This window comes from Echiichthys vipera (assembly GCF_963691815.1).
Source record: "Echiichthys vipera genome assembly, chromosome: 21".
In the NCBI taxonomy this organism is placed as follows: domain Eukaryota; kingdom Metazoa; phylum Chordata; class Actinopteri; order Perciformes; family Trachinidae; genus Echiichthys; species Echiichthys vipera.
In genome coordinates, this window is record NC_139846.1 from 13775468 (window position 1) to 13800877 (window position 25410).

At 41.5% G+C, this 25410-nt stretch overlaps 1 protein-coding gene across 1 annotated transcript in view; it reads left to right on the plus strand.

Annotated features, from left to right (window-relative positions):
- The window catches only part of prex2 (phosphatidylinositol-3,4,5-trisphosphate-dependent Rac exchange factor 2), a 95484-nt gene that overhangs the window by 67263 nt on the left and 2811 nt on the right, over positions 1–25410 (plus strand). Inside the window, exons 32-40 of the mRNA XM_083936322.1 lie at positions 44–141; positions 304–450; positions 4932–5034; positions 5119–5262; positions 5417–5531; positions 15901–15967; positions 16953–17143; positions 21723–21825; positions 24372–24439. Of these exons, the coding sequence (XP_083792448.1) occupies positions 44–141; positions 304–450; positions 4932–5034; positions 5119–5262; positions 5417–5531; positions 15901–15967; positions 16953–17143; positions 21723–21825; positions 24372–24439 (1036 nt within the window). The remainder of the gene's footprint in view (positions 1–43; positions 142–303; positions 451–4931; positions 5035–5118; positions 5263–5416; positions 5532–15900; positions 15968–16952; positions 17144–21722; positions 21826–24371; positions 24440–25410) is intronic.

Genomic DNA, 25410 nt, shown 5'->3' on the forward strand with positions numbered 1-25410 from the left:
TCCATCTCTTTCTGAATTACTGTCCTCTTTGTTTCCCCTCTAGACTCGGAGATCCAGTTGCGTCGAGATATGGTGTTCTGTCAGTCTCTAGTTGCAGCTGTGTGTGCCTTCTCAGAGCACCTACTGGCTGTCCTAAACCAGGTATATTATACGTATTTTGTTTGGAATGAGTAATTTAAATAAACTAGCCATACTTATGGGTAGACACTATTGAGTTGGTAAGAAATACAATAAGCAGCATCACTTTATATGTTTGGTTCTTTGTCTCAGCTCACTACAGAGCATTTTTGTTTCCACTCTCAGTTCCACAATGCAGGCAGGGAGGCAGACCAGGATAGCTTGGACCCCCAGGACCTTCAGGAGGCCCAGGAAGCCAGCCGCCGTTGGCTGGAGCAGATTGCCAGCGCTGGGCTGCTCTTCCACTTCCAGTCCCTCCTCTCCCCGAATCTGGTGAGCAGCCTCGGCTCTCAGTTAATCTGCTTTAACAGACGCACTGAAAACCGGACTTGCTGTCTGTATACACACATGGATTTGTTGTAAACTGACCAATCCTGCAGTGCACAGGCAAAACAAATGGCCACTTTCACATAGCTATGCATATATTTGCCTTATACAAACAGAGATTTTAGCTTTAACTTCATAAAGTCTGTTATTACTATATTTATTCTTTTTCTTGTGCATCGTCCAATATGATCACAGTCTAATATGAAACTACAACGCATACATAATACCAAATGAAAACAACCATATATTAAACAATATGAATCACAGGGTTACAAAAACATGAATTATGCAACATTCAACTTTTTTGCTCTGCTCTGTGAATAATAATAAGAAGGGATCTACCATTTTAAGATAATCAGTCAGGACGCCAGCACCAGGCTGCATGGTGGATGCTTAAATGATCTGAAAATGTGCTGAGTTTAATACACAGTCTGCCCGCAGTGACTGTGTAGGGATGTGGTCTGAATCGTTGAGGTGTGCTGCTGATTGTGCAGAGCCACATCCCAAAGTCTACCTCCCTCATGTGTTACTCGAATGCGGCTTCACTGTGGAATAGTTGCTGTTTAAGTCGGAAAAATATGTCTGAGGATATTGTGGAACAAAACAGCCAATAACCAAAAACACTCAAAATGTCACCCAGACTCTGAACCTCATGAATATATGGATTTTAACATGCAACATTTCCAAAATGTAATAATAAAATGCCAAACACAATCTGTCAACGTCATGGTTTTGCTACCCTTATGCTCATCTGTATTGTAAAACAGTCGTGAAAGAGCCTCATGTTACATGTCCACAGCGCCAGTCATTTCCACGCTTCCTATTCATTGTCTTTGTAACCTTGCAACGCTTTCTGGTGGTGATGCGTTGAGTTTCGAGAGATGGGATGTCACGTTGGCTGTTCTCCATCTGCATAAAGTTATGGTCTAGGTTACTTAAAACTGCAGTAGGTATAAAGCAAAAAAAAACCTGCCAATATTTGAAGCAGAGTGAGACATCTTCCTGCAGCTCTCCCTCTCTCTCTCCTGTGCCAATAGGATCACTCTCCCGCTTTCTGAAACCACCTGTGATTGACAAAGTCCCCCGTCACAGAGAGGAGCCTGCCAAAGTCCAGCTTTCTTAATTACAATATGATGAAAAATGATAATGGAGTTTTTTTCCCCCCAACAATGGCAAAAACTTTTTATGAATGCAAATCAGGGGCGTCCAGCAAGACTTCTCGCCTCTCCAAACTCCTGAAAGTCTTTCAAACTGACCGTTGTCAGTCTGAAATGAAGTCTGCATGGCATGTTTCTCATCTCCAAAGTTTTCAGAAACACATTTCGGTGAACTATTTTCATAATATAAGAGAAAGTATCCAAGCGAGTCGCCATGTTGGTCCAGTTTGATATCTGTGAGCAGACAGTCCACGGCTTAAAGTTTGTCCAGGCACGTGCAACCATCACCATTGTAGGAGGGTAGCTTATGTTTTTTGTCGGTCAGTAGTCATCAAAGAGAAATTGATAACTACGATTGGCACGCCCAATGCTGGGAAGGTAGTGGTGACCTCTTGTATCCAAAAACATCCCTGTGGGCACTTACCTCTAATGTTGAGAACTGTATATTTGTGAGAGGAATTAATCGTTCATCCTATTCTGGAAAGTATGACAACTTGAAACATTCCCAGGCTCAAGTAGTCTTTTGGCTTTGGTGTCAGGCTATTGTGTTGTCCTGCATGAATTCAAGTCAGTGCACTGACCATCTACTGTAGAGAGGAGTTCACAGTGAGCAGGCACTGTGGATTGGTAAAATCGAGCTAAACACCAGCTGAGATCCTCACTGAGATCCGTATTAAACTTGCCGTAAAGGATTTGTCCGTTCAAGTATCTAAAGGGCTGTAATATATTCTTTTAAAACAATTATGTCCTCAGTGTTTTTCTGCACTTTGCATCATCAACCACATAGAAAATATTTTTTTTTACTGGGATGAGGTATTTGGATTTATCTGGGAGTTAGAAACACAGGAAGTGCTTTCAAAGTTTATTTTGAATGACCGTTTATTTAGGTTAGACAGGCATGCGGCTTACGTCAGATCCCCAGAAATCGTTGATGCTTTTCTGTCTTCCTCCTGCGCTGATGGCTACCTCTTTCTCTCTGTCTCTCTCTTTTTCTTTATTTCTCAAGACATTTCCCTTTCAAGTGTCCCTGTGGAACAAAACGGGGTCTCAGTACCTGCAGGTGATTCCAGTGAAAACACAGCTCGCTGCTTTTTAGGGCACAACATGAAAGGCAGCATGCGAGGAACTGGGGATGCTGTTGCTGGTTTTTGTGTATACTCTCTCTCTCTCCCTCTGTGTGTGTGTGCGTGTGCGTGTGTCAGATTAACTTGGCCACACACAGCAAGCGTTACTTGGCAAGCCAACGGGTACTCCTTTGTCACATTTCGGAGCATCAAAAATGTGTCTTTACAGAAAGGACCTAATCCTCTTTTACCACTGCTCTATTTATCCCTCTGCATGTGGTGGATGAAGAGAAGCGGAGGGAGAATGAAGAAGGAGAAGGGTGGGGGGTGAAAGAGGAGTGTCACTATCGCCATGGCCACGGGCAGATGTGCTTGTTTGTGCGTGAGGATGCTCAGTGCTTGTTTGAAAAGGAAACATGTACTGACATCCGGAGATGCAAACAGACCAGCCAAAGCAAACAAAGACGTGAGCATACGCACGCCGTATGTATGTAAGGCAATACGACTCCTCAGATGGACACATGAGCATCTCGTCACACAGAAAAATGTCAACGTTTCTTGGACAATACTATTGTTGCTTTTTTTCTTCAGATAGAAAGCACATACAGTATACGTACACACTCACAGAGGTGAAAGGAACTAAGTTAATTTGCTTGAGTACTGTACTTGAGGCAATTGATCGTTTCGTTGTTCTATTGCTTATTTACACTAAGGATCAACATTAGAGAACAAAGCATTAATCCTTGATATAAGTTCAATTTATGTGGGTCTGATGGGAAACATTATGTCCGGCGTCATACTCGGGAGAGACTGAACCCAAAGTGTCTAAAGACGTCAGTTAAATTTGGAGGAGTAGTTGTCAGATCTCAACCCCATAGAAACCCTCTGGAAAGTCCTTGGCAACAAAGTAATAACTAAGAAACCCACTACAGTTACAGAACTGTGGAAGAGACAAGAAGAACGGACCAAGATCAAACTAGGGAAACTAGTGATGTGCTGAAGTCATTCAGAGCTGTGGCCTCTACACTTCCTTTTCATTTTTGGATCCTATAGAAGAAAACATTGTTGAAATCTTCTCTTATGACACAAAAGTTACTGTTCTCTAAATTTACTTGCTGTTTTTCTCAAAAAATAAAGCTTTTTCTTGAAGGGCCTTGGTATTTAAAAAAAACAAAACATGCTAGTACAGCAGTGGTATAGCCACAGTGATTATTCTATCAAATTCTGAACAATAGAAATAACAATATATAAGAATGAATCAAGTATTAATAATTTGTTCTCTAATTTTGATCTCCACTGTGTATACTCATAGTACTTTTATGCTGTATGTACTAGACTCTTTGTAAGTTTAGATTTGAAATACAAGTCATGTAAAGAGCTTATCAAGCTTATTCTGGTGCATTTTATCAATCAAACTACCAAACAATTACGTAATAATAATAATCATAATAATACATTTCATTTATATAGTGCTTTTCTGGACTCAAAGTCACTTTGTAACAGTAAGTAGCTAACATCGGCTCCACCTCGACCGCCTACAAAATGAAAATGCCGAATATATATATGTCATAGCTATAATCCAATAGAAGCATGTATATAATAATATCACATTGTGAAAGGGGCCTTTCTGCATCTTTTCAAATATGTTGTCTTAAAAAAAGGGTATACCAGTGACAAGAAAATGTATCAAAAGCCATAACCTTTAGTCACCCCCGATCTTTATTAACACGAACATCACTCAAGGTGTATCGGTGTATTGATCAGCTCATTTGGTCACAGCTTGACTGCGGGAACTATGTTTTTTATGGCTGTAATTAAGCTGTGAGAAGGGATAATTCTGCATGATGTATACGTTTAATTTTAATACTCACAAACACGGGCCTCCAGCTGCTGAACAGCCTCAGTGCTCCTCAACACATGTTCCACAGTCTCTGAACTCTTACTGCAGGGATGAACACCATTTGGTGTTTATGATGCTGCTGTTCGAGAGTGCCTTTAGGGACTTCTCTCCAAGGAATCAGACACTGTGCATCTCCCTCTGGAGCCACAAAAGGCTTTCTATGACTTTTTTTTCTACATATGTAGTTGTGCTCCCCAAGACCTCTTAACAAACTTTGATGTAAATCTGGTGGAGTTTTTTTTTTGTGTGTAGCAACTTTTGCTACGAAAAGATTCTTAATACTTTCTCCACTCTTTCTCTCTTCAGACTGATGAGCAGGCCATGTTGGAGGACACTCAGGTGGCCCTTATTGACCTGGAGAAGGTCACATTCTACTTCCAGCAGTTTGAAGGAGAGCCGCTTGTGGCCAGTATGTACACTCAGACCGTAGCTATTTGACTTCCATTTATTGCTTTTTGGAAACATTATTACACTCTCTCCTCTCCTCTGGCAGACATGCCCATGTCATACCAGGTGGAGGGCACCCGTCAGGCCTTGAAAGTTTGCTTCCATCTTGAGAGTTACTACTTCTCCCAGCTGCCTCACAGGCTGAAAAACGGAGGAGGCATCAAAATCTACCCCGTGCTCTTCACACAAGGTATAGTGAGCCTAGTTAGGGAACATTAGTTGGGCCAGCAGCGCAGAGAGGAAAGCCGCTTTATAGATAATTCAAACCACTGTCAAGTAGATTTACAGTCGATCCAGTGACTTCATCATTTTATCTCTCACTCTTTTGTTTTATCCCTTTCTAGCGCTGGAGAGTATGGAGGGTTACTACTACAGAGACAATGTGTCAGTAGAGGAATACCAGGCCCAGATCAATGCTGCTTCCTTGGATAAGGTCAAACAGTACTACAAAAGACTGAGGTACATTATACACACACACATATATTACTGTGACATTACATGTCCTGTGTGCTCTGGCAGTATTTCCAAATATAAATCAAGACCACCTCCCATTCGGTCCGGTCTGACTCTCAACCTGCAGCAGCACCTCAAGGTGATTGGCTGAGAGAGATGCAGCGGGAATGTTTCATGATTGGTTGCGAACACGCACAGCAGGGGCTGCGGTGATTGGATGAAAGTGCCCAGCGTGTCACCAGCGTTGATATATTGCCTCTGTACAGCTGCTGCACTCAGTTACCTCACACCCCATTGGTTCGGTGCACTCCTGAGACCCTCTGTGATTGGCCAAGCTTGGATAATTTAATGAGGTGGAAACAGATAGGAAGAAACAGACACTTCTGGGAGTTGAAAAGAGGGGCCTGGCTTAATTTAATCTCCTGGAGGTGTGAGTGAATGTCAGACCTATACAGTATGCCGTCTGAATATCAATGGCTTTTCACATTAGATAGTACCTCGTTTTTTTTTTAGTCACATGTAAACCAGCTGTGTACAAATGATTAGAATAATTCAAAATGAGAAAGTCTGAGAGAATGTGTAATTAAGAAGACAGAAGTGTGGCTTTTGCAAAATGTCCTATATTTGTGATCTATAGACAAACATTTACACCTGATCCCCTTCAAGTCTGTCATGTTGACACTCTTGTTATCATACATAAAAGAATTCTAACCGTCAATGAATTTGAGTATGGTGCCAGCTCTGTTGCCAATAAACTACACTTACTGTATTATCAAGATTAAACCATATATACTGATCGATCTTAGTTAATAATCCTACCCTTGGAAAGCCTTTAGAAAAGCCCAGTCAGAGTGCGCTCCCTGATTGAATACCTAGGAGGGTGACTGGTCGACACGTCGGCTTCGACTAAACATCTGCTGCTGATTGTGTGGATAATTAAGCAGAGCAGAGCTTAATTTTGTTATTTAGGGACAATCTGGTGTGTGTGTGTGTGTGTGTGTATTGATTTACAGCTTGAGCATTCAGGTGTCACATCGGTGCCGATCCTCTACAGCGAAACATTAATTTACTGGGATTGCTTTCAGCGTGGAGTTTTTTAATTTGTTCATAGAATTTTTTTGCTTGAGCAATTCATCAAACGTTAATTTCTGTGAATATCAGATTTCCCGAAGCACAGTTGTGGATACGAAATCGTGCTGGATCATTTAATCTTTTTCGTGCATCAGGCCTTGTAACTCTTTTGTGTAATGATATTGTCTGCCCGATCTTCCGGGGACTCCATGGCCGCTTAATAGGGGAGTATTGTCATTTTGTGTCATTGTCGTTTTCATTTTATTGAGTCCTTGTTTATAGACTGCACTTAGGACTTTGTGAGCAATCTCTAGAATTCCACTCTTCTAATGAAGATATCACAGAGAGGGTTATATTTTACGCACAAATGTGTTTGGACGCCTGCAGCACCTTTTCAACCTGTCTTTTTTAGGTGCTATAGAAATATTGTGAAAGTATCAAAACACTCATCAAATGTGTCCCCTTTTAATTCATTTACATGTGGTTTAATTGTTCAGATCGTACATGCACGACCTTGCTTTAATTCAGCCATGTGTTTCCGAACAGCCTGTGTTTTTGTATGTACGCAAGTGCACTGTACAGTTAGACCTGTACAGAAAGAGCCTAATTGAATTGACAGCAGAGGCTCCAACAGTAACAAGGAGCAGATGTGGGCTGACAGGCAAGCGGTTGAAGCCGGTGATGTTGGGGAGCATTAGGGGTGCTGTGTAGGGATGTGGATAAGCAGTGTGCTTTCAAAAACCTCAACCAGAGTGAAGCTGGTCAAGACTGTACTCAAATACTCAATCTACATTTTCAGCTGTCTTAGGCCAAAACTGCAGATCCTTTCAGTCCAAATCCAATCAGCTCTGAGCCCACATGACAGTTTCCTGGTCTCCTGCTGTGTGTATATATATACACTGCAGTCCAGTGGGCGAATCAGTTGGTGTTGAGTTGAAATATGTGCAGTAACCTAAGGAATGGCTCTTCGTCCAAGTAAAAGTCTCATTTACTCTCAAAATGAACAATGAATTAATCAATTATCAAAATAGCTGCTGATTAATTGTTGCCAACGGACTGTAGGATTATCCCCATCACTCTCCAAGTAGTACTTAAACAATACATTGCTGTTGAGTCATTCATGCGCACATGGAATAATACAGTGAACACTGGCGACTTGCACCAGAAACATGTTCTCCACCCCCACCCACTAGTATTTCCTTGTATCGGTCGTAGTAAAGACTCTGTATTCCCAGCTGGTTTTCCAACAGTCAGTGAATACAGTATCGCTCTCTATGTAATGTTACCTCTAGTTTTTCTTTTCGCCGGCTGCCATGTGTCTTTGGGCTGACCACAGACCAGCCTGTGATGTCACTCCTCTCTCCGTTGCAGCCTTCCAACCTCAGGCACCTCGTTATCCTTGGAAGCCGGCCACGGCAGTGTTGGGTAAAAACCCACACTGTGGGCCAGAGCCAAAGACTGACTGACAGACAGAAACAGCACATGCAAGACTGAACTGAATGAACTACAGGGCAGAGTTTCTTGTATGTTTTCATGTCGTCCATTACACCTTAGACCCCCATATGTGTTTGGGAGCCCTGAGATAATCCTTTTTTATAAAATGAACTAACTATAAACATTGCATGTGGAAAAATTATAGTGATGATGAAGATTTGCATTTTCTCGTACAAAATTATATTTTATTAAACAGTTTAATATTATAATGTGGAACCCCGTCAAGATGAAACATGCTTTTCTGTGAATACAGTTTGTGTGTGCAGAGTGTTTCATCGTAAGAAACCATTCTTTGGTCTTCTTTTTTTGTTTGGATTTTGCTCCCCCACTGACCCCTTTGACAGCATGCATTGTGGGCATTATTTAAATTCAGAGCAGTAAACCATACCATGCAAGGGGTACTGTAAGATTTCCTAGTAGCCTCTCTGTCTCTGGCTTACGCTTTCCGTACCCACACCAAGATACATAGTGCCTGATGAAGTCACTCAAGTCTTCCGCAAAACATCAAATCACAAGCACATGGCTGGTGCCACAGGAGTCAGTGGTTGGTAGAGCCAGAACACGCACCCACACTTTCAAGCTTTCATAAATCATCTCAGCTGACATGTGCACGCAGAGATTTGAAAACCCTGACATGCACCAATTGACAGTTTCTTTAGTCATATTTTCTGCTTGCTTAAATCTCCTTCAGGTTTGTTATCATGCAAAAGCAGGGAAACATTGTTGAGCTGAATTGAGGGGTTAGAGACTAATTGTCTCTCATATTTCTGTCACAGAGTCTGATATACAGCAAGTGTGCAAATGCACACACATTGTCCCCTCTCGTAGGGTGACGCAGCATCAGAAAAAAAGGGATGAAATAGCATGTTCTAAACAGAAGAGATCTTTTCCTTAAGGACACAGTGAGAATGGAAGAGAGGAAATTGAAAAAGGGAATATATAGATCGCCGGAGCAGCTTGGAAAGATGCCGGGGATTTCAGGGGAGGGATGAGGAGGATGGGGTTGAGGAGGAGAGTGTGCAAGCGAGTCGAAGAGGGCAGAGTGGAGAGAGGAGAGTGGAGACTGAACAGAATCTGCAAATGCATTATTCAAAGGGAGAGATTATTGCAGGCTTGTGGTTTCATCTCATTGTGTTGTTAAGTAGTGTCAGGTGGGAATTGGATTTTCCTCTTGCATGCTCCTTTGCTATTGATTTAAAGTGGCAATAAAGAACTTTTCTGTTTAAACTTATCATTATGAAGTAAATGTTGATCGCACAATGGAATGGCGATAGAATAATGACATCACCAGCGTTTCGATTTGCCTTCACTATGCAATTCTGACCGCCACCGGGTACGACCTCCCATACTTTGTCCCTCTTTTCCCTATCTATGTGTTACCGTTCTCCAAACCCCTTTGCTACGGAAACAACAACAACCTTCAAGCTAGCAACCTTCATTTAGCCAGTCTGTATTGAGTCTGCGCTTGCAGACTAAAACAACTTGTGAACACAAGTACAAAAGCACATACTCTGTCTGGCAGGACTCTCATGCTGTACCTTATGTTTGTCTGTCTTCTAGCTCTGGTAGCTGCATGCACCAGTGACACAGACTCGAGAAATTTCCAATCCGTTCCACTTCACACGAGCTTCAGCGATCTTCAGTGAATGGTTTAATCCATTTCTACAAGAATGACATACAGCTAGGATAGCAAATGGTCTGTGGTTTTAACAAGTCCAGTGAGCTCCGCCAGAGCTAAAGTTTAGGCAGGCTTTACCTCTTGGTCACAAACCATCTAAACAGGTTTGTTTTTTTCTCTTTAGTAAGTTCACCACACAGAACACATATATAGAGTTTTCAGTTCCCTCATCACTATTTTTCAGAGGCACTGTTGCTGCAGATGATTGTGATTGGTTTAAAAAAAAGAAAATACTAACAAAGCAAAGCCTTTTTATTCCCTTAACCCAAAGTGTAGCTCCAGTGCTAGAGTAGTCTGGCAAAGCGAGACCAAGGAGCACAGTACAAAGAGCACAGCAGAATAAAAGACAAGGTCCAGCATGTCCTGTACTGCATGTGGTCTGCTGCTAAATCATATGTGGGTAATGTTCATTGTTGCATGTGTAACCTCTGTGTAAACAAACGTGTTAAAATAAATAATTTCTGGCACAGCTGAGACAGAACGCTTGTACTGCAGCCTTTAGGCTTTTCTCCTTAATTGAAATGCATTCAGCATGTATCGAGGAAGTGTTTGGCACAGGGTCTCAAGGCAGATGTGAAATTTCCACATCATCTCATGGTACATGTGATTAAAACCACTTGATTTATGTGGATATTAAATTTCTACGCAGTCTGACAAATGGTGTATAATGATGACATGGTGCCTGAAAGATGAGCAGTAAACTTGGATGGTATATATTATTATTACTACAGACATGTGTTTCATGCTGTGTTAGTTAAACATCCATCGGTCATCATAGCACAGCTTTTAAGTCATTTGTGCTTGCAGTGTTTGCTACAGAGCATTGGTAATAGCACCACTGCATTCGGCCAATTTGTTCAATTTTAATAGGGGAGAGGGAAACAGCGACCTCAACCATACTAGTTTTGAACTGCCCGCGGGAAGAATGAACAGTAAGAGTCCGTCCATTGTTGATTGAAAGCTCTGTTTTCGCTGTCTATGTCTCTCTTTTTAGAGCATGCAATGTGAAATGACTTTCAATCACTTATTTCTCAAACTCTCACAGATTTGATTGGCCGAGTATGCAATTAATTATGCCTCTAAACCGGTGCTGTGAAGGCTTGAAAAGCTGTGCCGGTTAAAAATGGAAATGCTCCGTAAAAGTTGAATAATTCTCAATCATTTATTGGTTCTAGGTCCGGGTCTAGATATAATGGCATCTGCGTCCGGGACCGTACTGCGGTCCACCTGTTAGTAGTATGGCAGGTTGAATGTCATAATCCCTCAAATCACTTACTTCGTCTTGATTAAGCAAAAACACTTTATGTTTATTGCAGGTCAGAGTGTCAGTTCCAGCACAGTAGTCACTCCTTCCTTTATCTCTGTTGCCCTGTGGCTGAACCAGAGATTGACCCTCTCACTCTTGTTCAGACATGACCTTTTTTGTCCTGAATGCGTAACAACATGATTAATGCTACTACCTGATCTGCTCAGATCAGGGTTTCTAATCTTATATACATGGATATACACACTTTTGCTTGCATCTTTACAACTACAACTATACTGTATATACAAGTCTCCCTGACATTAAGCTTTACATAAATAATAGTTCGTTCTCCAAGGGCACCTCTGTAATATATAGTCAAAGAACAATAGATAGTGTGACATCACTTCAAGTTGTTCAGCAGACAAACATGAATCCCACCAAAGTGCTCAACATCAAAACAAAACCACAAATCTTTTGCTCAAACAGCGTAGTTGCTTCCTGTAATTGACGGTATTAATCTTCCTCCCTGGGGCAGAGCTATGCAGTAATGATTAATAGAAAACAGCTACTGCAGCAAGTTCCCACATCTTCCATGTGCCATGCGTTCCATGTGAGTTTGCTAAAAGTGGGATTTCTCGAGTGGTTGCATCTGTCACCTCAAAAGTTCCTCACAGAATAAATAATATGTCTTACTTGAGCTATCACAACTGATTTAGGATATTATCCTAGCTTCAGCGGGGAAGGCAATTGTAATTTGGTCATTTTTCTTCCTAAACAGAAACGGAGCTTTCTTTTCTCTTTCCTTTCGCCTGTTTAAGGAGGTGATGAAAATGCTATAGTCTTTGCACCAGTGAAGGGATTCCCAATTCACTAGAGCGCAGAGGAAGGTGGTGGGGCTCGTTACTGCTCCAGCTAGTGTGCACTGAACCCCTGTTTATGAAGCCGAGTAAGGCTGAGCATCAGAGGCATGGTCCCATTAATCATTTCTCTTTGATTCTCTTGTTGAGCCGCCTTAATGATGACAGTTCTGCACTCAGTGATGCTTGATATTGTAAAGAAGAAAAAAAAAGAAAAAGACCATGACTCATCTCAGCACTTTGGATGTAAGAAAAAAAATAATATCACCTTTGTAAGGAGCCAAGAATACTCTGCGTCTACTTATATGCTGCATGAGTCATAAATTGGGTCTCCATTTTAAGGCAGTCGCTATCGTGGCACTGTAATATGTACAGTAACTGCATGTGTGTCCTCAGTGTCAATGGTTTAATGATAATATGTCTTCAAGTGGCTCTGACATCAAGACCCCATTAATACTAATAATAACTATTGATTGAAACTGGCCGTCTTGTCCTTTTATCCACTTTTTAAAAGGCAACACGTTTGAAACCATGAGGGAATTTCTATATTAACTATATAAGACTACACTTACAAAAAAACATACCATCGTTACCTACATATACTGATGATATCAGCTTTTACCTGCGGGGGATTTGAAGGCTTTTCCTTATGCATGTGCTCCTCCTTTATCAAGCTGTTGTTGATGTATAGCTGGTCGTAAATATTTGTCAGGAAGTGTAAATAGGAACAAGGCGTGTGATAGGAAAATGACCTCCAGTACACTTCACACATACTCATTTCACTGGCTGGAGTCAGCGCAGAAGCATCACCATGTGGCATATGAGGGCTCCTGGAAGCCCTCTTTAGCCCCCTAGGCACTGCAAGGGTTTATGGGGGATTTAATAACACTGAGTGTCATTCATCATGGCGCGGTGAGTGATTTAAATGGCCCAGCATGCACCTCTGTAGGGTCACATATAATGTTATAAATCCTAGATACTTTACTTGTGTCCTCACGAGTGAATGGATGTGTAACCTAAATCCGCAGAAAACTCATTTCAAACGTTTTTGTCATGTCTCTCAAGGTATTTCAGGGATCTTTTCTATTTCTCTTGTACTTTTTGAATGGAGGATGTCATGCTAATGCGCCCATTCCCACGCTGCTCTTCTGAAAACATCTGTGCCTCAGATCCTTCGTCTTTGATGCCGCAGCTGACTACTAATGTTCCTGTGCTGTAAAGGGTCTCCAGTGTCCTATTGTCATGACGGAAGCAGAAACAAAGAGAATTAAGTATCCTCATCGGCCCAATAAAAATTAAAAACCAGCTACACGCAGAGCAGGTCATCTCTGGCCTGCTGCCAAATCCTCCATTAGAGTCTCATGTAAAAAAACCTATTGGCTGTGTGTGGTTGGTGGGGGTTTGGTTATTGCAGAAAGAGCTACAAGAAAGCTGCACCTACAGGTATGATTTTCTTGAAAGCAAAAATCTGATATGAACAAGGGAAATGAAGAAACGGCCTGATCGCATATGGTTTCTGTAACCTTTGTTTCCGTTCCACACTGGCCGACAGATGGCAGGTTGGAGTTTGGCTTGGCGTAACTTTAATGTTGGAGAATGCCAGTGGGTAAGGGGAAATGATAATATGCTTGTGTAAAAGCCTGTGGGGACCCTCAATGTCCTGCCATTTAAAATGGGGCAGCTGGAGTTCAGGAGCTTAAACCTGAGAGCCACTGTAGATGGGAGAAATGAGAAATAACAGACACCCAGTGGATTCAGACCATATATATAATGCATGTGTAATATGTTCTTAGCCTCACAGTGTTGTTTGCACAGTGTGTGTGGGCTTAAAATTTCATTTTGTATCAATAATAAATGTTTCTAAGGTGCTCCGTATCCAAACCTCTGACAAAACATCATCAGATCAGAAAGATTTAACGCAGGCCCTATTAAAACCACACATCGCTTGTAGTCTTGACTCCTATTATTTTGTCATTAGAGACCTCCAGGAGAGTAAGTCCTGCTTCTCGAGCTGTGGCTGGTGGTATTTTCAGAACAACTCTTACAACAAGATGATGAGATAATCAGTGGGTATTGTGACCTTGCTTCTGAAAAAGAAAGGTGTGCAAGGGCGAGACGAGATGCTTTTACTGAGTCTGAAACAGATAAACAATTGCGTGCAGATGAAGTTGGGCAGGTATACAGATGTCGAGTCCTCTCCGACAGATTCCTATATATACTGTACCTTTTTAGATAAAAGTCTGAGAAGCCAACTGATAAGCAAAAAGGACAGGGGTGACTGGACTCCTAGCACAGAGTTGAAGCAGACAGATAACAGTAAGAGCCAGAATAGGGACAATTTAAGGACAAGGTTTTGGTTTCCAATGTACTTTCTTTTGTGTTGTTGTGTTCTGTAGCATTCCATCACGTCACTTCGTTTGACCTGTTAAAAGAAGAAGAAAAGAGAAAGTTTGATCTAACTTACGTTTATTGCAGCCGTTTGTTTTTCAGCAGCAACCAGGCCTTTGACGTTGCATGCTCACACACAGACCAGCATGTACACACAAGGCCAGGTGTTTACTGTTGAAACTTTAATGAGATAATCAAATATTTAGAGCTTTTAACAGTTAACCCAACAAAACATTACTCCTCGTATCGATTGATGTGGCCATTATGCCAGTATACATGCTCTTTAAGAGGCGTTGAAGAGGTAACTCCTGGTCTACCGTGTGCATCTTTTGAATGATAAGGCCATCTTGAACCAATTACATGGGCTGTTAGCTTCATCTGAACCTGAGCAAACTCTGATCATAATCATTTAGTAGAACAAGCCGTAAGGCTAAAGGAAAATTTGCAAATTAGAGATCAGGTACATGGAAAACTTCAACAAGTGAGGATATAAAATGGGCAGGCAACTCATCTGCCCATTTCTCATCTGTATCGCAGAATAGATGTTGCATATTAAATGTATATGTGAATGAGTTCAAGTAAACAGAAAACATTTGCTCACATATCAGACAATATATATATATTATATACTGTATATATATATATATATATATATATATATATATATATATATACTCTATATAATAGAGTATATATATATTTAATTTGTGTGTGCTTTTGTTCCTGATGACTTCATTTCAACTCGGCTGGTTTATAATCACTGTTAAATCTTGATTCAGGGATGTGTTAACGCTACTCTGATTAATTAATTAAATTAATTAAATTAATATTATGTCTGGCAGAAATACCACCGTCATGATGAAAGCCTCATTGGCCTGATTCTAATCACTTAATAGCAGAGTGAATGCAGATGAATGTGCTCGGCTTCACTGATTCTTATAAACAACAACTCCCTCCCTCAATGTCTGCCGTTCTTTTCATTTTCCTCGACTATTTCAGAAACTGTGTGCTCTACGGGTGACTGTGTTGTACATTATTATTGCTTCTGGCAAAGAAGTAATGGAGTATGTGATTTTATTACGGGGGGTTTAATGTGGCGTGGTGTACCTATTTTTAGCACACTGCTGGATTACAGAGATTTGATGGAGTCACAGACTGCTGAGTTTGCACCAGTAGCACTCCACCTCAGATGGACTGATTGCCGCATACATCCCCCTCTGTCTGCATAATGACACCAGTCCAGTGCTGCCTCCACTGGACAAAAGTGGAAAATACCACTCGACTGTACTCCATGAATGAATGAGGCAGTGGCACTTGGAATGATGCCCAGGACAAGAGGTGCTTGGTCTGTGTTTCTGCTGAGCTGTGCCCAACTTACTCTTGCGATTGATAGTCAGATGGTGGAGCTCCATAAAGAGCAGGTGGCCTACTTTTCCCAGAAAGGCAGCCAATGCTCTCGATGACTTAATGGTGTGAGGAAAAGAATACCACCGTGTGTTTTTCAAGCAACAGAATCTAAACAAACAATCAACTTGTTTGTTTGATTGTTAGTCTACTGCAATATGTTAATACACACCGTTTTTGGTTTGCAAATATCCACTTAGAATCACTCCATTTATGAACTGTTGTTTCTCCCTCTAGGGCTTTCTATCTGGATCAGTCCAACATGCCACCGAGCTCTGCACCCAAAGCTGCCCTCATAGATAAGGTAAGAGCGACCTCATACTGCGTTCATGACATCATGGAAAAACTAGTCTGGCTTACCGGATGTATGGAGCGGGTGTAACTACCACAACAAATGGCTATCTCTGCTATCTGTTTTGGAAGGGCACCGGTGCTGCATCCAGGGCCTAGCACCGCCCAAGATGATTGGGATTGGTTTAAAGAAATACAAAAAGCCCAGGGGATTTTCCTCCTTACACCAGAATGTTAACCAGGCCATACTTCAGCACTGGAGTAGGAGCTTTGAACGATGCGTCAGGACTTCCACACGGTTCTGACGTCACAACTCCTCTATACTATATACAGGTAGAAATGAAGTGCTGTTAATTCCCCTGCTGCAATGACGGCGCAGTGATGTTGAGCGCAGATGCAAAAGACTTGAAAACACTGACCAATCAGATCAGACTAGGCTTTTGCGGGAGGGAGGCTTAAAGGGACAGGCGTTTAAGACAGAGGGTGAATATATGTATATTCAGACACAATGTGATGTATTACAATGTAATGATGACAAAAATAATGTTCTTTTCTTTCTTACATTAAAACATGTAAACATGTAGTTGAAACCCAAAATTCAAGTATGAAAAATTAGCATAATATAGGAACTTTAATGCTGCAGTGTGGAAGTGCTTGAACGAGTAACAACATCAACTTCCACAAACGCAAAGTCAAATTTTATGTAAAATCAAGCAAACTACCTAAATATACACTAAACCCATAAAATATTCATCAAACATGTCTTGAAACACCTGATATTACCTGTAGACACCACTAGAATGCTGACATGTTTTCCAAGTGGGCAGCTCTCTTTTCTCATAATGTGCATCAAAAGCACAAACTGACTCTACTTGACAGAGGACCTTTATCATCAGCATATCTACTGTTTTTATGCACTTTACTCAGAAACAGCTTGACAGTGTTTTTTTTACCTTGTTGGATCCTGCATTAACCTGTCTCCCTCTATTTCTGCCCAGTTGATGCGCCCTCTTAATGCTCTGGAGGAGCTGTACCGTCTGATGGAGAGTTTTATCAGTTGTCGCCGCACTGCAGCCTGTCAGTACACCGCCTGCGGGGCTTCCGGAGTGGGGCTGCTCACTGTGGCCTCTGAGCTCTGCTCTCGTCTGGGAGCCACGCACATCGTCATGTGCAACAGCGGCGTTCACCGGTGAGTGCGTGGGCACATACGCTTCCAGCATATCTTCTTCTACATATCTTCCAGCGCTGTAATATATAAACCACCTCCAGTTAAATTATACGTTTATCGTTTCCTTTAATTTGACAGCTCTTTCCTTTCTCTTTCATCTTTCTTGCATTGGCGCTCTTCTCACCTTTTACCATTCTACTACACTTTCTTACTGGCTCTCTTCACCTTCTTTTATCCTCGGTCTACCTCTCAATTTCATGAAAACCCCGCACTCCTCTCCATGGAGATTTTCTATTAATACACATTTCTCTGCATTAATTACCAGCAGCATATTCGAGTTAATAGGGTCCATTGTTCCTAAGGCCAGATGAGGGACTTTCAAGTCGGCATAGCACTTTGCACAGGATGGAGACAGGTCAATTACTTCTGTTCTCATTGAATTCTATATATGGCAGGCTAATTCACCTGCTGCTGATGGCACCGTTCATCAATGCATGAGGACAGAAATATCCTGATCGTTTGTCACCACTGATCCCCAGCTTTCATCTTTCATCTCCTGCTCTGCTTTTTCCCCTCCAGCAGCCCACCCATTTCTCTGATGCCCTCTTTCTTTACGCCATGACAGTTTCCATATCTTTTTGGCTCAGTCACATGCACAGGCTCACACACCCACGTTCATGCGTTCGCCGGATGTGAGTGATGGCTTGATAAAGTGCTGTGGATGGAGCCGTCTGCCTGAGCTCTGATAGAAAGTTCCTGTCTCTGCCATGACTGTTACAACTTTATTAACCTGCAGTCTGTATGTGTATGTGCGTGTGCCTGTTAAATTATACACACTAGCCACAACTCACCCAGATAGGCAGGCGTGACAGTGTACCGTGACACAGCCTCTGACAGGGCCTGCCATATTTAGGGTTATCTGTGGACTATCTGTCTCCTTAAACACTGTTTTACCCTGCAAAGGTGCAGAATGATGGGTGCATTGGATTCACTAGAGGGTGGTTTGCCTCATGGAAGTACCCACAAAATCAGTGTCATTTACTTTGGGAGTCAAGGTTTTAACGAATAACCCCTTTACTATTGACAGAATACAGATTATATATGAATTAACCAATTCCACTGCTTTCTCATGATAATTTCAAACATTGATATATTCAAAAATATCTATGTATTACTCATGTAAATAGGGCCCACATAAACTAAATCTGATGTAATTGAACAACCTATGAAACCAAGCCAATAGATTAGTAATGTGGATATTGCAGTATCAGTGTGGCAGCCTTCCCAGGCAATATTGATTGGATTAGTTGAATTGATAGATGAGTTTTAATAATAGTGCAAGCGTGATATTTTGGGGGCATCAGCATTTTGCAATATGCAGCACTCCCTTCTTCTTCAGATTTGTTCTGGTCCATCAGCCTCAGCAAAAACCAATACAGAGGCAAAAGGAGAGTTCACTGTCTGACAGCAGAACATAAATGATATGAGAGAGGGAAAAAGTATCACAAGCACAAAGCTTAGAAGGGTAGTTCTGAATCTTTTAAAGTAGGGTTGCATGAAATACTTATCCACAGTCAGTGTATTACCTACAGTAGATGACGGTCGGCATGCCTCCAGTTTGGAGAAGGAGGACTACCGACCTTGAAGCTAAGCAATGTGCTACTGTGGACAGGGGCAGCAGCAAAACATAGCAACTCCTGTCTTCTGCAAGTCTGTTTTTGTCAAAGCAGTCTGGTGGCTTTGACGAGAGCATAGATGGATATAACGGCTTCAGTTCCCAATCGGAAAGGTTATCTGACGGCAAGATAAAACAGTGAAAATATTCAAAATAAAGCATAAACTTAAACTGATTTAGATTTTTTTTAGGTGGCTAAAATACATTTAGCTGCTGCTCCTATCCACAGCAGTAGATTGCTGAGCTTCCATGCCTAGACTCTGCCTGATTCTCCAAACTGGGGGCGTGCCGCCTGCAATCTACTGTAGGTAATACAGTGACTATGGATAAATTCATCATGTAACCCTGTTTCAAAAAATCAGAACATTGCAAGGTACTAAATCGCTTTTTATGCATTATAGTCATATTTCACAGTATACAGTACAAGTAGTTGTTTTTCAGATATAAATGTTTGGACCTGTATACTCTTCTTCTCTGCTCATTGCTCCTCTTTCTGCATCCTCTTCTTCTTCTACGTTTGTCACTCTCTTGTTTCCTCTCATTTATCAGAATTGACTTAGTTCTGGATGGAACACAGAGGTAAATGGGATATGGGCTGGAACGACATAAAACATATGGGTATAAATCACCTCATACTATCTCACCAGTCCTAATGAAAAGGAGCCTGACAGATTTTTGTGTTGCTCCTTCATCCTGCTCCAGCTGAAGAGATATTTAAAGATCCTCTGTGGGTGAATTTTTTCCCCCTTCCTTTATCGGTGTAGGAAGCTCACAGAGGGTGCTTAAAATATTCTGGGGTGGCCTGCGAAAGGACATTCTTTTGCAATTCTCTATTGGCACATACTGGAGATGATTGTTGAGTTCATTACTTTTATCACACCATGATATGCTGTAATACAGTTATGCAACTGGAACTCATGGGGACTTTTAAATCTTCAGCTGATTGACTCAAAGTAATGGCTTCTGGCAGCAACAAGTTTCCCATCGCACATTTGCTCCTTTAAAAAAACAAGTTTTATTCTCAGTCATTGTGAAACCCTACCACCCACCAGAGAGGGAGATATTAAACAAACAGCTCCTATTTCTTAGCCGCCCAATGGCAATATTACTCAAAGAAAACCTATCAAGGCAGTGTTGGAACTTTGGACAGTTCAATTTGCAGTGAAAATCTGAATCGATATACTAGTGCAGCTCGTTATCATAGAAAGACAGCAGCCTTGACACCTGTCAAAGGCTCTCTAGGGATTTATCCACATGCTGCCATCAGAGAGAGAGAGAGAGGGACAGAGAGAGAGAATATAGACTAAGTTTGCTGTAGCTAATGAATATCACAGACTCGCATTAACACCCATTTTACGCACATCACACCCACATGGTGCTGAGAGTACATCACCTCTGCCACAGGAGACATGCTGACTTGTCCTTATCAATCATGATGATGCTGATGAGAAAACTGGGAAGTCCACCGCAAGGTTCTGTCCTCTCTCTGTGCTCAGTCTGAAGCAAAGATCAGGAGGTTTGTTATTCCCCTGATGCTGCGTGTTTGCTTAGTGCGAGTGACATTTCAGTGGCAAGTGAAGTGATTCATTAGGGAGCAGATGAACGAAGGTGAAGCTGGAGGAATGTGATGCCGATGACAAGGTATCGAGAGGGGGGAAATGAGTGTGGGTAGATCTGAGGTAGTCGTGCTGAATTTTGCCAGAGATTCATCTTATCTGGATGAAGCCCAGAATCTGAGTTTGTCGATGTTTGTTTTAGGACATTCAATCAGCCTCTGTTGGCAAGGACTACTTTCACTGCCATGAAAGCATGTTGAGAAAGTGAATGAGTATGAGCATTTTTCTCTGGCAGAAAAGCAATGGAAGGGCACTGGGGAGCATATCATCCCAGCTTTGAAGCACTGCATGTTGGTTTTTATTTCTATGACGACATTAACTTTAGCTAGGTAGCTGAATTAACGCTGCGCTTACAAGGGGGTTGACCACACAGCTTACAAGCTTACAACACGTATAGTACGACGATAAAAGCACATCACTCCCCAGCAACATTCATTGTCCGGCCTATCTGCTCTCACAAATGAGCTTTTCTGTCTTTGTTGTGATATTATATTTGAGTGAAATTCAGTATTTCAATGAAAATACATGGAGTGGCACATAGACTGTATAATAAAGATGGATGTAGCTACCATGACGTCACTAATTAGTTTATGGACTACCGTTTTGAAACCAGGTGTGACCATATTTGGACAAAAGGGCAGGGCTGGTGTCATTATGCCTGTGTTTGTCACAAAACAACATTGTATTCTCAAAACTGCACCAACGGGAGCATCGTCCGTTCCATTTATTAAATCTGCTAAATATGCAGACGCATATTTTACCCATAGACTGTATAAAAATTGGACATAGCCTCTACGTTGAGGTCCGTTTTCTTAACTTGATCCATTCATATGGGAGTCGCCATCTTGTCAGACTTTGACTCAGCCTCATTTCCTATTACCAAAGAAGGGCATTGATGTGACGTTAGGGGGAGGGAGATATGTCCATCTGGCTGACGTATACCTCAGAGGAGAAGTGAGGACCAGCGGCTAGCTGTTACTCAAAAGGCTGCGCCCCTAATTATTCATAAACTTTAACCTCTAGTATAATGAAAACTAGCCTGGTATCACAAAATTCACCCTCCTCAGTGTTGTCATGGAGGTATGACCTAAACATACAGACTAGAATGTTTTTTGTCCCAGGCCTTAAAGGTTTAATTATGCTGTGAAAAACAGCCTGTTTAACATGAGAAATTGACCTATTATGAAACCTTCCCCTAGTGGCAACACGGCAAACTGCAATTTTTGGCACTTCCTTATTGGATCAACCATGAAGTCGCTGTAGTGGGGGCTTGGTTTGACCTTTGTTTTTTTTCCTCTCTGCCCAACAGCTGCACCCTGAGTGTGACACTGGAGCAGGCCATCCTGCTGGCCCGAAACCACGGCCTGCCTCCTCGCTGCATCATGCAGGCCACTGATGTCATGAGGAAACAGGTATGTTTTACACACACACATGCGCTACTGCCAACGTTACTGTGTACATAGCCCATCGCTTTATTTCTACTCAACCTCCTGATATGACAGCAACAGTATTTTGCTGCTACAGTCCCTGCAGTGAAATTTTATCACTCTGAGTGAATTTGTGTTTCAGCCGCCAGCGTAATCTCTGCATACAAAATCATTAGATAAACTGTATGCCTCATTGAGTCAAACGAGGTTGCCAAAACAGTCTTAGTTTAGCTCATTGTTTGATTTCTTTCTGACACTATTACTTCAGTGGGAAGGCAATCTTTAAAGGCAGCAAACAGTAAGTATGTTTTTGGGTGATGAAAGAAGTGTTTGAAGTTGTCCACAAGCAAAAATCATTAGCTGTGCTCCTGTCTACATAATCATTTCTTTCACCTTTTCCCCTGTTTCAACCTTATCTGAGTCCACTCTTATCAGTTATGCATTCACTGCAACCAGAATAGGAATCTGAGGCAGTAAAAAACAAAAGAGTAATGTTGTTTTTCATGGCTATTTGGTGTCAAGGGAAGGAATCCCATTACTTTCTCACTGCGTGAACATTTTCACCGCACAAAAGGCTCCAGCCATGACCAGATCTTGGCCCATACTCTAGACAGTCATTAGAACTTCTGAGAGTGGTGGTTATATTGCTGTTTGCAGTGAGAGGAGAGGTTAGTGGACAGGCTGAGATCCTTTGGGAGAGGCATTTCATTTGTGCACTCAGAGAACTGGGCTGCCAACCAGAAGGATGCAACTCTTTACATTGTTTGACCTTGAGTACTTCTGTATGTGACTAGTGCATTGTCTGACAGTGTTTGTGTGTGTGTCCTTGCTCTCAGACATCAGTTGATGAATCTGGTGAATATAAATATCACACAGGGTTTGGATGGTGCCTCTTCTTCCTCGCTGAATAGTCACTTACTGACAGTGGGTCACATCCATAAAGCCCAGATGACATCATTCAGAATGAGAATGCATGAGTAATTTGGGCAAAATTGGTCTGATCACAGCTTGATTTGTAAACTTGCGCATAAAGTAAACCCATTATCTGGTCTGTGTAGGAAGAGCATATATAATTATATAAACTAATTCAAGTAAGGTCACCCTTTATTGCCTTTATTTTTCCTTTTTCAGCATATAGATGGAACAAGTAAAAGTGTTTTTATGTTTGGACATGTATTTTAACTTGGTACAGCTAAACAAGACGGACCAAATAAACTAAACTAAATTTCCTCCCTGGTAATATTTATTCCTTTTTCTCATTGATGTTCCAACCATTCAACCCCCAGCACAATATTAGTTTTTAGTATATATATACATATACAACTCTATGTTCTGTGTTTTTTTATCCAAGGTAGTGACATGTCTATGGATGACAATCTTCAGACTCCTCAAACTTTTAATTTATCCAATTCTTAGGTTTACAACTTGTTAGACGTTTATTCTTTCTACTTACTTGTGAGCCACGTCAAAGAAAAAGCTGTGTTGCCCTGCATGGAACAACCTGAATCTGAATGTTCTCCTTGATGTACTTTTATCATTCTTAGTAGCATCAGATATTTCAGAGGTTTCAGCTTTGTAAATCAAGTTCCATTTGTTGAAGTAAAGGTAAAGAAAGAGCTTTGTCTCTATCTCATCTGATCTTCTCTGGGTGCCGTGTCCTTTAGGGACATTAGGGGGCATCTCTGTCTGGAGGCATCAGAATGGCTGAGATAGGCGTTGAGTAATTGCTGATGCTATCTTGACGTAACTTTTGGCAGACAGTGAGATGGAAAACGGCAGAGTTGTAACTGAGAGGTCAGCTAATGCACTTTTGGCCAGTTGCTCCCTCTCTGCTCATAGAACGGACACTGATGACCTCTTCAGATAATGATTCAATCGTGTATTTTTGCTTGCGTGTGTGCGTCACAGAGGGAGAGAGGGTGTATTCGCGAGTGCAGGTGTTCGTGTCTAAACTGAGAGGCTGAGTTGCTTCCTGCCCCTCTACGTTTGTGTGTCTGCCAACTTTGTGCACAGCCAGCAGACTGCAGGAACATTAGTGAAGAGCAGACATTATCAAACCATTCATCTTCCCAGTCCCTTACTACTTTCTTTCATTTCCTCACAAAGACTATTTTGCATGTGGTCTTTTGCAAACTCAGTTGAAAGAATAAAGATACTAAAGATGGACGCACACAGCAGCTGTAGTTTAAATTTTAGAAACTCGATGTGCAACACATGATATCTACTTTACAACCCTCAATATTTTTGGGAGCTGTGTTGAATAGAAATGATTCCTTTTCTCTCACAGTTGACAGTCATGTATGGCCTTGCAGGAAGCAATCTTACCTGTGGGGGAACTCGTGTCATTAAACAAAAACCATCACAAGAGATGAATTCCCCCAAGATGGAGTCCGGTCATAGCTCATCTGTGGGCCTAGCGAATGTTAGAAACATGTGCCTCTTGTGTATCCTATCTGTGGTCCTATTTATGGCTGTTGCATTTCAACCTGATCCGTGACGTCATAAACTATTGATGCCTGTTTCTCTTTTAGGGGGCCAGAGTTCAAAATTCTGCCAAGAATCTGGGAGTGAGGGATCGCACACCGTCCTCAGTTCCAAGGTAAAACTGCAGCCACATCCTGTTTATGCGGGGCAACATCAGCATAATAAATTAAGTGAGGGATTATGTAGAGCAAGCCGGATGCCAAGAGGAGGGATCTTGAATCAGCCTGAAGGGGTTTCATTTGCAATAATGGTGCCTGCTCTACATTATCTCGCTTATTACATGGCTATTTACTAAAGAAATCAATAGTTTGAATCAAAATATTGACTTATTGCTTTTTCTATGTAGTCCATTAGATTACACAGAACCATGGTTTTCTGCTCTGTAACTGTTACTGTCACAGTCTGTTAACATTTTCTTTTTTGGTTAGCCAGTCTTTAAACACTGCCAGAGCCCATACCGTGTCCCATTAAGTGTTTACTTCATATCTTTTGACGCTGACGTCCAGCTCTGGGTCTTTTAACCTCTCTTGCTGTGCCGTTTTCTTTTTTCTCTGCGTACAGTCCAGCCATTAACCATGAATCCAAAGTTTTGTTCTCTCCAAATATATTTAAATTAATATAAGAAAAGGTTACATGCAGCTAATCTTTTGTTGCGCTTCTGCCAAAGCTGACGTTAAATTTACCGCACATCTTTCTGCGGATTGATGGATGTGGTCCGCCAGAACTGTGTCCATGGCAACAGTCTCTTTTACATAGTGGTCTGCTGTGAAGAAATATCAGAACATAGAATGTTGTTACTGACCTAAGCCGTGTAATAAAGGATAGAAAGCTGTGCATGTCATAGCTTTAACTGCATGCATTACATTACTGCTGGACATTTTTAAAGCAAAGTCTTGGATTTCTCACCTTCCAAGCATGTATTTGTTTCCATTAATTTAGTTTGGGAATTCAAATAAACTTGAGGACAGAGAAAGATATGTGATGCCTCAGTTAGTATTAAGTCATTTTTATTTTTATTTATTTGCATTTTCTTCCTTGTTGGTGCTTTCAATGACTCACTGACTGCAGATGGACATGACTCATTTT